At 46.3% G+C, this 15,321-nt stretch overlaps 1 protein-coding gene across 1 annotated transcript in view; it reads left to right on the plus strand.

Annotated features, from left to right (window-relative positions):
- Window positions 1–15,321, plus strand: part of LOC146813625 (vomeronasal type-2 receptor 116-like) — a 315,464-nt gene that overhangs the window by 173,749 nt on the left and 126,394 nt on the right. The window contains exon 3 of the mRNA XM_085609476.1: window positions 8,701–8,912. Coding sequence (XP_085465602.1) covers window positions 8,701–8,912 — 212 coding nt within the window. The remainder of the gene's footprint in view (window positions 1–8,700; window positions 8,913–15,321) is intronic.

Consider the following 15,321-nt stretch of genomic DNA (forward strand, 5'->3'; position numbering starts at 1 on the left):
CTGTCAGAGATGCTGAAATGAGGAACAGTGAAGCACGGGCAGATCACACCAATGAATGTGGGGCTCATGTTAAGGTCTTCATGAGTGATACCTCTACATGCAGCAACAGATGCTGGGACTGTCAGCGATGCTGAAATGAGGAACAGTGAAGCATGGGCAGATCACACCAATGAATGTGGGGCTCATGTCAAGGTCTTCATGAGTGATACCTCTATAAGCAGCAACAGATGCTGGGACAGTCAGAGATGCTGAAATGAGGGACAGTGAAGCATGGGCATATCACACCAATGAATGTGGGGCTCATGTCAAGGTCTTCATGAGTGATACCTCTATAAGCAGCAACAGATGCTGGGACTGTCAGAGATGCTGAAATGAGGAACAGTGAAGCACGGGCAGATCACACCAATGAATGTGGGGCTCATGTCAAGGTCTTCATGAGTGATACCTCTACATGCAGCAACAGATGCTGGGACTGTCAGAGATGCTGAAATGAGGAACAGTGAAGCATGGGCATATCACACCAATGAATGTGGGGCTCATGTCAAGGTCTTCATGAGTGATACCTCTACATGCAGACACAGATGCTGGGACTGTCAGGGATGCTGAAATAAGGAACAGTGAAGCATGGGCAGATCACACCAATGAATGTGGGGCTCATGTCAAGGTCTTCATGAGTGATACCTCTACATGCAGCAACAGATGCTGGGACTGTCAGAGATGCTGAAATGAGGAACAGTGAAGCACGGGCAGATCACACCAATGAATGTGGGGCTCATGTCAAGGTCTTCATGAGTGATACCTCTACATGCAGCAACAGATGCTGGGACTGTCAGAGATGCTGAAATGAGGAACAGTGAAGCATGGGCAGATCACACCAATGAATGTGGGGCTCATGCCAAGGTCTTCATGAGTGAAAGCTCTATATGCAGCAACAGATGCTGGGACTGTCAGAGATGCTGAAATGAGGAACAGTGAAGCACGGGGAGATCACACCAATGAATGTGGGGCTCATGTCAAGGTCTTCATGAGTGATACCTCTACATGCAGCAACAGATACTGGGACTGTCAGAGATGCTGAAATGATGAACAGTGAAGCACGGGCAGATCACACCAATGAATGTGGGGCTCTTCTCATGGTCTTCATGAGTGATACCTCTATATGCAGCAACAGATGCTGGGACTGTCAGAGATGCTGAAATGAGGAACAGTGAAGCATGGGCAGACCACACCAATGAATGTGGGGCTCATGTCAAGGTCTTCATGAGTGATACCTCTACATGCAGCAACAGATGCTGGGACTGTCAGAGATGCTGAAATGAGGAACAGTGAAGCATGGGCATATCACACCAATGAATGTGGGGCTCATGTCAAGGTCTTCATGAGTGATACCTCTATAAGCAGCAACAGATACTGGGACTGTCAGAGATGCTGAAATGAGGAACAGTGAAGCATGGGCAGATCACACCAATGAATGTGGGGCTCATGTCAAGGTCCTCGTGAGTGATACCTCTACATGCAGCAACAGATGCTGGGACTGTCAGAGATGCTGAAATGAGGAACAGTGAAGCATGGGCATACCACACCAATGAATGTGGGGCTCATGTCAAGGTCTTCATGAGTGATACCTCTACATGCAGCAACAGATGCTGGGACTGTCAGAGAGGCTGAAATGAGGAACAGTGAAGCATGGGCATATCACACCAATGAATGTGGGGCTCATGTCAAGGTCTTCATGAGTGATACCTCTACATGCAGCAACTGATGCTGGGACTGTCAGAGATGCTGAAATGAGGAACAGTGAAGCATGGGCATACCACACCAATGAATGTGGGGCTCATGTCAAGGTCTTCATGAGTGATACGTCTACATGCAGCAACAGATGCTGGGACTGTCAGAGATGCTGAAATGAGGAACAGTGAAGCATGGGCATATCACACCAATGAATGTGGGGCTCATGTCAAGGTCTTCATGCGTGATACCTCTACATGCAGCAACAGATGCTGGGACTGTCAGAGATGCTGAAATAAGGAACAGTGAAGCATGGGCAGATCACACCAATGAATGTGGGGCTCATGTCAAGGTCTTCATGAGTGATACCTCTATAAGCAGCAACAGATGCTGGGACAGTCAGAGATGCTGAAATGAGGGACAGTGAAGCATGGGCATATCACACCAATGAATGTGGGGCTCATGTCAAGGTCTTCATGAGTGATACCTCTATAAGCAGCAACAGATGCTGGGACTGTCAGAGATGCTGAAATGAGGAACAGTGAAGCACGGGCAGATCACACCAATGAATGTGGGGCTCATGTCAAGGTCTTCATGAGTGATACCTCTACATGCAGCAACAGATGCTGGGACTGTCAGAGATGCTGAAATGAGGAACAGTAAAGCATGGGCATATCACACCAATGAATGTGGGGCTCATGTCAAGGTCTTCATGAGTGATACCTCTACATGCAGCAACAGATGCTGGGACTGTCAGAGATGCTGAAATAAGGAACAGTGAAGCATGGACAGATCACACCAATGAATGTGGGGCTCATGTCAAGGTCTTCATGAGTGATACCTCTACATGCAGCAACAGATGCTGGGACTGTCAGAGATGCTGAAATGAGGAACAGTGAAGCACGGGCAGATCACACCAATGAATGTGGGGCTCATGTCAAGGTCTTCATGAGTGATACCTCTACATGCAGCAACAGATGCTGGGACTGTCAGCGATGCTGAAATGAGGAACAGTGAAGCATGGGCAGATCACACCAATGAATGTGGGGCTCATGTCAAGGTCTTCATGAGTGATACCTCTATAAGCAGCAACAGATACTGGGACTGTCAGAGATGCTGAAATGATGAACAGTGAAGCACGGGCAGATCACACCAATGAATGTGGGGCTCTTCTCATGGTCTTCATGAGTGATACCTCTATATGCAGCAACAGATGCTGGGACTGTCAGAGATGCTGAAATGAGGAACAGTGAAGCATGGGCAGACCACACCAATGAATGTGGGGCTCATGTCAAGGTCTTCATGAGTGATACCTCTACATGCAGCAAGAGATGCTGAAATGAGGAACAGTGAAGCATGGGCATATCACACCAATGAATGTGGGGCTCATGTCAAGGTCTTCATGAGTGATACCTCTATAAGCAGCAACAGATACTGGGACTGTCAGAGATGCTGAAATGAGGAACAGTGAAGCATGGGCAGATCACACCAATGAATGTGGGGCTCATGTCAAGGTCCTCGTGAGTGATACCTCTACATGCAGCAACAGATGCTGGGACTGTCAGAGATGCTGAAATGAGGAACAGTGAAGCATGGGCATACCACACCAATGAATGTGGGGCTCATGTCAAGGTCTTCATGAGTGATACCTCTACATGCAGCAACAGATGCTGGGACTGTCAGAGAGGCTGAAATGAGGAACAGTGAAGCATGGGCATATCACACTAATGAATGTGGGGCTCATGTCAAGGTCTTCATGAGTGATACCTCTACATGCAGCAACAGATGCTGGGACTGTCAGAGATGCTGAAATGAGGAACAGTGAAGCATGGGCATACCACACCAATGAATGTGGGGCTCATGTCAAGGTCTTCATGAGTGATACGTCTACATGCAGCAACAGATGCTGGGACTGTCAGAGATGCTGAAATGAGGAACAGTGAAGCATGGGCATATCACACCAATGAATGTGGGGCTCATGTCAAGGTCTTCATGAGTGATACCTCTACATGCAGCAACAGATGCTGGGACTGTCAGAGATGCTGAAATAAGGAACAGTGAAGCATGGGCAGATCACACCAATGAATGTGGGGCTCATGTCAAGGTCTTCATGAGTGATACCTCTATAAGCAGCAACAGATGCTGGGACAGTCAGAGATGCTGAAATGAGGGACAGTGAAGCATGGGCATATCACACCAATGAATGTGGGGCTCATGTCAAGGTCTTCATGAGTGATACCTCTATAAGCAGCAACAGATGCTGGGACTGTCAGAGATGCTGAAATGAGGAACAGTGAAGCACGGGCAGATCACACCAATGAATGTGGGGCTCATGTCAAGGTCTTCATGAGTGATACCTCTACATGCAGCAACAGATGCTGGGACTGTCAGAGATGCTGAAATGAGGAACAGTGAAGCATGGGCATATCACACCAATGAATGTGGGGCTCATGTCAAGGTCTTCATGAGTGATACCTCTACATGCAGCAACAGATGCTGGGACTGTCAGAGATGCTGAAATAAGGAACAGTGAAGCATGGACAGATCACACCAATGAATGTGGGGCTCATGTCAAGGTCTTCATGAGTGATACCTCTACATGCAGCAACAGATGCTGGGACTGTCAGAGATGCTGAAATGAGGAACAGTGAAGCATGGGCAGATCACACCAATGAATGTGGGGCTCATGTTAAGGTCTTCATGAGTGATACCTCTACATGCAGCAACAGATGCTGGGACTGTCAGAGATGCTGAAATGAGGAACAGTGAAGCATGGGCAGATCACACCAATGAATGTGGGGCTCATGTCAAGGTCTTCATGAGTGAAAGCTCTATATGCAGCAACAGATGCTGGGACTGTCAGAGATGCTGAAATGAGGAACAGTGAAGCATGGGGATACCACACCAATGAATGTGGGGCTCATGTCAAGGTCTTCATGAGTGATACCTCTACATGCAGCAACAGATGCTGGGACTGTCAGAGATGCTGAAATGAGGAACAGTGAAGCATGGGCAGATCACACCAATGAATGTGGGGCTCATGTCAAGGTCTTCATGAGTGATACCTCTACATGCAGCAACAGATGCTGGGACTGTCAGAGATGCTGAAATGAGGAACAGTGAAGCACGGGCATATCACACCAATGAATGTGGGGCTCATGTCAAGGTCCTCGTGAGTGATACCTCTACATGCAGCAACAGATGCTGGGACTGTCAGAGATGCTGGAATGAGGAACAGTGAAGCACGGGCAGATCACACCAATGAATGTGGGGCTCATGTCAAGGTCTTCATGAGTGATACTTCTACATGCAGCAACAGATGCTGGGACTGTCAGAGATGCTGAAATGAGGAACAGTGAAGCATGGGGATGAAACACCAATGAATGTGGGGCTCATGTCAAGGTCTTCATGAGTGATACCTCTACATGCAGCAACAGATGCTGGGACTGTCAGAGATGCTGAAATGAGGAACAGTGAAGCATGGGCATATCACACCAATGAATGTGGGGCTCATGTCAAGGTCTTCATGAGTGATACCTCTACATGCAGCAACAGATGCTGGGACTGTCAGAGATGTTGAAATGAGGAACAGTGAAGCATGGGCATACCACACCAATGAATGTGGGGCTCATGTCAAGGTCTTCATGAGTGATACCTCTACATGCAGCAACAGATGCTGGGACTGTCAGAGATGCTGAAATGAGGAACAGTGAAGCATGGGCATATCACACCAATGAATGTGGGGCTCATGTCAAGGTCTTCATGAGTGATACCTCTACATGCAGCAACAGATGCTGGGACTGTCAGAGATGCTGAAATAAGGAACAGTGAAGCATGGGCAGATCACACCAATGAATGTGGGGCTCATGTCAAGGTCTTCATGAGTGATACCTCTAAAAGCAGCAACAGATGCTGGGACAGTCAGAGATGCTGAAATGAGGGACAGTGGAGCATGGGCATATCACACCAATGAATGTGGGGCTCATGTCAAGGTCTTCATGAGTGATACCTCTATAAGCAGCAACAGATGCTGGGACTGTCAGAGATGCTGAAATGAGGAACAGTGAAGCATGGGCAGATCACACCAATGAATGTGGGGCTCATGTCAAGGTCTTCATGAGTGATACCTCTACATGCAGCAACAGATGCTGGGACTGTCAGAGATGCTGAAATGAGGAACAGTGAAGCATGGGCAGATCACACCAATGAATGTGGGGCTCATGTCAAGGTCTTCATGAGTGATACCTCTACATGCAGCAACAGATGCTGGGACTGTCAGAGATGCTGAAATGAGGAACAGTGAAGCATGGGGATGAAACACCAATGAATGTGGGGCTCATGTCAAGGTCTTCATGAGTGATACCTCTACATGCAGCAACAGATGCTGGGACTGTCAGAGATGCTGAAATGAGGAACAGTGAAGCACGGGCAGATCACACCAATGAATGTGGGGCTCATGTCAAGGTCTTCATGAGTGATACCTCTACATGCAGCAACAGATGCTGGGACTGTCAGAGATGCTGAAATAAGGAACAGTGAAGCATGGGCAGATCACACCAATGAATGTGGGGCTCATGTCAAGGTCTTCATGAGTGATACCTCTACATGCAGCAACAGATGCTGGGACTGTCAGAGATGCTGAAATGAGGAACAGTGAAGCACGGGCAGATCACACCAATGAATGTGGGGCTCATGTCAAGGTCTTCATGAGTGATACCTCTACATGCAGCAACAGATGCTGGGACTGTCAGAGATGCTGAAATGAGGAACAATGAAGCATGGGCATACCACACCAATGAATGTGGGGCTCATGTCAAGGTCTTCATGAGTGAAAGCTCTATATGCAGCAACAGATGCTGGGACTGTCAGAGATGCTGAAATGAGGAACAGTGAAGCATGGGGATACCACACCAATGAATGCGGGGCTCATGTCAAGGTCTTCATGAGTGATACCTCTACATGCAGCAACAGATGCTGGGACTGTCAGAGATGCTGAAATGAGGAACAGTGAAGCATGGGCAGATCACACCAATGAATGTGGGGCTCACGTCAAGGTCTTCATGAGTGATACCTCTACATGCAGCAACAGATGCTGGGACTGTCAGAGATGCTGAAATGAGGAACAGTGAAGCACGGGCATACCACACCAATGAATGTGGGGCTCATGTCAAGGTCCTCGTGAGTGATACCTCTACATGCAGCAACAGATGCTGGGACTGGCAGAGATGCTGAAATGAGGAACAGTGAAGCACGGGCAGATCACACCAATGAATGTGGGGCTCATGTCAAGGTCTTCATGAGTGATACCTCTACATGCAGCAACAGATGCTGGGACTGTCAGAGATGCTGAAATGAGGAACAGTGAAGCACGGGCAGATCACACCAATGAATGTGGGGCTCATGTCAAGGTCTTCATGAGTGATACCTCTACATGCAGCAACAGATGCTGGGACTGTCAGAGATGCTGAAATGAGGAACAGTGAAGCATGGGGATGAAACACCAATGAATGTGGGGCTCATGTCAAGGTCTTCATGAGTGATACCTCTACATGCAGCAACAGATGCTGGGACTGTCAGAGATGCTGAAATGAGGAACAGTGAAGCACGGGCAGATCACACCAATGAATGTGGAGCTCATGTCAAGGTCTTCATGAGTGATTCCTCTATATGCAGCAACAGATGCTGGGACTGTCAGAGATGCTGAAATGAGGAACAGTGAAGCATGGGGATGAAACACCAATGAATGTGGGGCTCATGTCAAGGTCTTCATGAGTGATACCTCTACATGCAGCAACAGATGCTGGGACTGTCAGAGATGCTGAAATGAGGAAAAGTGAAGCATGGGGATGAAACACCAATGAATGTGGGGCTCATGTCAAGGTCTTCATGAGTGATACCTCTACATGCAGCAACAGATGCTGGGACTGTCAGAGATGCTGAAATGAGGAACAGTGAAGCACGGGCAGATCACACCAATGAATGTGGGGCTCATGTCAAGGTCTTCATGAGTGATACCTCTACATGCAGCAACAGATGCTGGGACTGTCAGAGATGCTGAAATGAGGAACAGTGAAGCACGGGCAGATCACACCAATGAATGTGGGGCTCAGTGCACTAGGAGACAGAGCACAAGCGTGGTTCCAAATTGTGAATCAACATTTTGGAAACTGTCTCTGATTTTGCAACCAATGAACTAATAGGTTTCATTGTTAAACGTCTAGCAGCAGGGGGTCAGAATTACCTGCCTATTGAATATTAATCAGGTATGTTGCTAGTTGTGACGCCCTGTGATGTGCTACTTAAACAGAGATGGTGGTGTGCACACAACAGTGGACTCTGTCATCATCCTTCTGTTTGCATTCCCAAACAGATCACTTTTGTTGACCCGGCCCATGTTCTTCAAATGAACAGTGATGCTTTATGAAAATGGAAACTTTTAGGGGAGGCCACTTGACAGGATCCTCAAAGGGGACATCTTTGAGAAATCTGATACCACCTCAGGAACATTTCAATGGCTTGTGCTTGCAAAACATTGAAGTACCAGACCCGGCATTACAAATAGGAGAGGACGCCCCTTTCACTCCCCTTCCTAATTGCAATCCAGAATGAGCTATCAAACATCCTTTGTGTAGTAGCTCCTTTCTCCCTCCTTTGATTATTAAGGATAATGCTGCACCTACCCTGAGAGAGGATCCCAAGTAACCAAAGCCCAGGGGGTGATTTGCTTCTAATGCTCAGAGTTGTCCACAGACCTGCCCACAAGTCTGCTAAAGGGAGAGGGCCTTTCCCAACCATCTCTGTTAATACTTAGACAGTTCTTACTCCTGAATACTGGCCTTACCCTTCATTCTGGTCACAGTTATAAACACACTGGTTGCCGCACGCCTAGTCCTCCACGTGCTCGACTGAGTATTCACCCACACTTCTGTGCTTAAACTTGATCTACTGACTTTGTATATTTTATTGTTTTAGCTGAACAGTTTCCTCCAGAAGGTGCATTTTAAGACTGCTGCTGGAGATGAAATCTATTTTGATGACAAAGGGGAGATACCAGCGAAGTATGACATTATGAACTGGATTTACAATGACAGAGCAACTTTTATGGAGCCCTATAAAATTGGATATTTGGATCTCTCCGCTCCATCAGGGCAACAACTTCTCATCAACGAGAGCGCCATCCGGTGGCATTTCGATGGTCACTATGTGAACCAGGTCAGTGAAATATTACTGAGATCTTCATTTTGTGGCCTTCAATGGGATCTTTATATAAACTGGTTTGGTGCCATATTAACCAGAGCACCTCGAGCAACAAGCTGTGCAGCACTTACCTGTAAGTCTATTCTGCACAGGTGGTGCAAAGTGTTTTGTATGTGAGGGAGAAAGCATCTGCATACTTCTAGACACATTTCTACAGGTGCTAAGTGAGAAGCTGGTTGGCACAGAATCCACAATTATATGTCGCATTCCTGTGCTCTCCCCTGCGCTGGCGTAAAAACAGCTGCCATGAGTCATGGAGAGATTGTTTTTGTGCAGGCAGGATGGGACACCTTCCTGCACAAAAACAGTCACTTCAGGAATTTTCCTCTTTCAATGCGTGCTGTAGAAAATATTTCTCCTCGGTGTGCCTCGTTATGCCACCCCTAGGGTGGCATTGCATTCTGAAGCATTTCCAGATCCACGATTCCTCATAAATCTGGAAATGTGTCTTGTTCCATAGGTGTTGCGTGGGGACACCCACAGCAATACCCATGGAATGCCCCTTTAGGGCAAAGTGCTGCGTGTAAAGGGGCCACATTTACAAGGACAGGAAAAGCCATGCAGGGTGGCTTTTCCTGTCCTTGTAAATATGGAGCAGGGAAATATGCCACTTGTACGTCCCAAAAATTGACGTACTGGTGGCGCAGGAGGCTTTCAAAATCTGCCCACACCCTCAGGTTTGCTTCCCCACACCCGGAAATGGTCTATGGTCTCTCATGCCGCATTTATGGCGGCTCTGATCGCTAATCGCCCTGCTCTTAGAGATTGTGCTAACTTAGCCGACTCACAGGTTGAAACCTGGATTAGTGAGGCTCTGGGTTGCAACACGCCCATAAACAATTGTAGTGGTACCTACTCTAAGTATTCAGCAGATTGGTTCAATGATGAACTGTTGGCTATAAAGAAGTCCTGTAAACGCCTTGAAAGCGTATGGCACACTTGACAAAGCTGAATATATCTTAAGTCCCTAAAAGAATATCATAGATTAATTAGGCATTCGTGCAATTAGTACCATGCTCAGAAGATTGCGCTTGCTCAAAAATTCCTCACAAGAGCTTTTACCCTCTCTTCTTTGGAGCTTGTTTCTGCCTCTATTACTCCTTCAGCAGATAATGGCAACCAAATTGTGAATTTTTTCTCCGAGAAGATTGCCAACATTTAAGCTTCCTTCCCCAATGAAGCTGATCCAGCGCATGACTGGGAAAATGGGGAATAACATACACTAATATCCTCCTAGTGTCACAGACCCTTCGTCATACTAGCTCTGTCATACGCACATTCATTGGTGGGGCCCATAACACCAACACTCACACAATATCATTCACGAGTCTGCGCACAGGAGGGATGAATGATTCAAGCGCTGGACATGTGGGGGTGTACCTTATAACCTATAGGAAAGAAAAGTTATTTTACAGAATATACATTAACATCCGCTACCTATAGATTCTTTAATCCTGACATCAAGGCACTCCACCCACTTGGTCGATGGACCAATTAGTTGGATTGGTTGATGGTGATTTAGAACCAGCTAAAACACATTTAAGATTCAGAATCCTTTATTCTCCTTAATGAAAAACCACAAACTCATAATTCTTGTTAACCAATATTTGTTTATCTAAAATTTCATTAAATTTATTTTTGCATTTGTCTCATTAAAATTTAGAATTTCTAGATCAATTTAAGTAAATCACGGAACATCATATTTACCGAATCTGGCTATCTGGGGCTTCTCTAGTTCATGGGCTCTGCATACCCGAATTTTATCGTCAATTGTCCGAATAAAGCAGGCCAAGGCTCAAATTCCAAAATCCTCTGCTCAGCACATTACAGTCCCAAAGTTTATCAAAGGACCAGAAATCGTGCAAGCATCTATCATTGCCTGTCGGACTGGTAAGGGTTTGCAGTCATCCGGCGATCAGGCAGCATCTGGACCATCGGGAAAACCCCTCCCTATTTTACTACCCTTTTTATAATAAATTTCAGGTTAACATGATACAATTTTAGGCCAAGAACAATGGTGATTGGCTGGTTGGGATCGTTTGATTCTTATTCCCAGATTTTCAGTTCAGTCCGAGTTGTGATGTCAATAGTCCCTTAGTCTGTTGTATACTTTGATTGTTCCCTTATCTTGGAAGTCCACCAAATTCTTATCCTTGACCAAGTACATGATGTATAAAGGTTGCTAGGAAGTTCACGGTGGCATTTGAGCATGGCAGCATACTTCGCGCTTCACGAGACGGTGGCCACTTCTGAACTCGGCTTTTGCCGCCATATTGCGTTAGGCCGCACATGTCTACTTAAGCGAAACAAACACAAAGAAATAATTAATTCAAAGAAATAATGATTCTAATGTTAACCCCTTACTAATCCCATTATGTATTAGTATTTACCTAGCATATAGCGACATTTAAAGCATTAGATTCACCTTTTCGGTCCTCCACGATGATGCAAACGTCACAAAAGCAACATAAATCATGCAATATCTAATTAATACATATAGTAATTATTAATATGCATACTTGTTTTAGTTATTGGAGTTATACTGCCATGCAAAATGCAAGTTCCCGCGTGTAGTTGTGTATGCATCTAGTTAATGCTAATATATCACTGCACCCAATTAATAAATTATGATAAGTAGGTTATTCAATTAATACTTTCATGCAAAATAGAGGAGGTATACAAAAAAAATTGCACTACATGATCCATCAAAGCTAGAGAGGTTCTGATTTGTGACACATGGTTTGTTCCATCTGATTCAACAGATGATCTCTTTACTATAAATTCTTTGTCACCGGTAGAGCTAGGTGCTCTCTTTTTTAAGGTGGAATCTGGTTCTCCATTGGTCCCTGCCCCACCTGCGATGCTGGAGCGGGGTAAGGAGGCCGTTCTCCATTGGATCCTGCCCCACCTGCGATGCTGGAGCGGGGTGGTATGGAGGTCGTTCTCCATTGGATCCGCCCCACCTGCGATGCTGGAGCGGGGTAAGGAGGCCGTTCTCCATTGGATCCTGCCCCACCTGCGATGCTGGAGCGGGGTGGTATGGAGGCCGTTCTTCATTGGATCCTGCCCCGCCTGCGATGCTGAAGTGGGGTGGTATGGAGGCCGTTCTTCATTGGATCCTGCCCCGCCTGCGATGCTGAAGTGGGGTGTGGAGGCCGTTCTCCATTGGATCCTGCCCCGCCTGCGATGCTCGAGCGGGGTGTGGAGGCCGTTCTCCATTGGATCCTCTCCCGCCTGCGATGCTGGAGCGGGGTATGGAGGCCGTTCTTCATTGGATCCTGCCCCACCTGCGATGCTGGAGTGGGGTATGGAGGCCGTTCTCCATTGGATCCTGCCCCACCTGTGATGCTGGAGCGGGGTATGGAGGCCGTTCTCCATTGGATCCTGCCCTGCCTGCAATGCAGGAGCGGGGTAAGGAGGCCGTTCTCCATTCCTTCCTGCCCCGCCTGCAATGCTGGAGCAGGGTATGGAGGCCGTTCTCCATTGGATCCCGCCCCGCCTGTGATGCTGGAGCGTGGTAAGGAGGCCGTTCTCCATTGGATCCTGCCCCGCCTGCAATGCTGGATCGGGGTGTGGAGGCAGTTCTCCATTGGATCCTGCCCTGCCTGCTATGCTGGAGCGGGGTATGGAGGCCGTTCTCCATTGGATCCGGCCCCACCTGCGATGCTGGAGCGGGGTATGGAGGCCGTTCTCCATTGGATCCTTCCCCGCCTGTGATGCTGGATCGGGGTGTGGAGGCCGCTCTCTATTGGATCCTGCCCCGCCTGAGATGCTGGAACAGGGTATGGAGGCCGCTCTCCATTGGATCCTGCCCTGCCTGCGATGCTGGATCGGGGTGTGGAGGCCATTGTCCATTGGATCCTGCCCCACCTGCGATGCTGGAGCGTGGTATGGAGGCCGTTCTTCGTTGGATCCTGCCCCGACTGCGATGCTGGAGCGTGGTGTGGAGGCCGTTCTTCCCATGTTATGTGAATTGCTCAACCTATCTTTTATGACAGGCCAGATTCCTTCCAAATGTACACATGCCACTATTGTACCCCTTCTCCCCTTCTGAAGAAACCTACATTGGATCCTGCTAAGCCTGAAAATCTATGGCCTCTCTCCCTGCCTCTGCTTGGTGCCAAAGTAGAGGTAAAAAGCATTAATTATCAGCTGATGAGGTATATTGAGGATAGAGAGAAATTGCACGAAATCCAATCAGGGGTTCAACCTCAATACAGCACCGAATCTGCGCTACTGCTCGCATCAGAGTCGCAGAGACTCAAAGGCATGCGTGGTAAAGCTATACTCGTGGTTAAAGTTTGCAAAGTAAGTGACTACTCTACCCCTACACAAACACTACAACACTACCCTAAACCCTAAAACACTACACTACACAAACACTACAACACTATCCTACACCCTAAAACACTACACAGACACTACATTATCCTAAACCCTAATGCACAACACTACTCACACACTGCCCTAATCCCTAAAACACTACACTACACAAACACTACAACAATACCCTACACCCTAAAACACTACACAATCACTACATTATCCTAAACCCTAATGCACAACACTACTCAAACACTACCCTAAACCACTACTCTACACAAACACTACAACACTACCCTACACCCTAAAACACTACACAAATACTACATTATCCGAAACCCTAATGCACAACACTACTCAAACACTACCCTAAACCACTACTCTACACAAACACTACAACACTACCCTACACCCTAAAACACTACACAAACACTACATTATCCTAAACCCTAATGCACTACACTACTCAAACACTACCCTAAACCCTAAAACACTACACTACACAAACACTACAACACTACCCTACACCCTAAAACACTACACAAACACTACATTATCCTAAACCCTAATGCACTACACTACTCAAACACTACCCTAAACCCTAAAACACTACACTACACAAACACTACAACACTACCCTAAACCCTAAAACACTACACAAACACTACATTATCCTAAACGCTAATGCACTACACTACTCAAACACTACCCTAAACCCTAAAACACTATACTACACAAACTCTACAACACTACACTAAACCCCAAAACACTACACTACACAAACACTACAATACTACCTTAAACCCTAATGCACTAAACTACCTTAAACCCTTAAACACTACACAACAAAAACACTACAACACTACCCTAAACACTACACACACACTACCCTAAGCCCTAAAACACTACACTGCACACACACCACTGCACTATACTAAACCCTAAAACACTACACCACACATACACTACAACACTACCCTAAACCCTAAAACACTACACAAACACTACAACACTGACCTACACCCTAAAACACTACACAAACACTACAAAACTACCATAAACCCTAAATCACTATACTACACAAACACTACAACACTACCCTAAACCCCAAAACACTACACTACACAAACACTACAACACTACCCTAAACCCTAATGCCCTACACTACCCTAAACCCTAAAACACAACAAAACAAAAACACTACAACATTACCCTAAACACTACGCAAACACTACCCTAAGCCCTAAAACACTACACTGCACAAACACTACAACACTATCCTAATCCCTAAAACACTACACCACACATACACTACAACACTAAACTAAACCCTAAAACACTACACAAACACTACCCTAAGCCCTAAAACACTACACTGCACAAACACTACAACACTATCCTAAACCCTAAAACACTGCACTACACATACACTACAACACTACCCTAAACCCTAAAACACTACACAAACACTACAACACTACCCTAAACCCTAAAACACTACACTACATAAACACTACAACACTACCCTACACCCTAAAACACTACACTACACAAACACTACCCTAAACCCTAAAACACTACACTACACAAACACCACAACACTTCCCTAAATCCTAAAACACTACACTACACAAACACTACAACACTACCCTAAAACACTACACTACACAAAAACTACACTAAACCCTAAAACACTACACTGCACATGCACTACCCTAAACCCTAAAACACTACACAAACTCTACAACACTACCCTAAACCCTAAACCACTACACAAACACTACAACACTAACCTAAACCCTAAACCACTACACAAACACTACAACACTACCCTAAACCCTAAAACACTATACTACACAAACACTACAACACTACCCTAAACCCTAATGCACTACACTTCCCTAAACCCTAAAACACTACACAACAAAAGCACTACAACACTACCCTAAACACTACACAAACACTACCCTAAGCCCTAAAACACTACACTGCACAAACACTACAACACTATCC

This window comes from Triturus cristatus, chromosome 6 (assembly GCF_964204655.1).
Source record: "Triturus cristatus chromosome 6, aTriCri1.1, whole genome shotgun sequence".
In the NCBI taxonomy this organism is placed as follows: domain Eukaryota; kingdom Metazoa; phylum Chordata; class Amphibia; order Caudata; family Salamandridae; genus Triturus; species Triturus cristatus.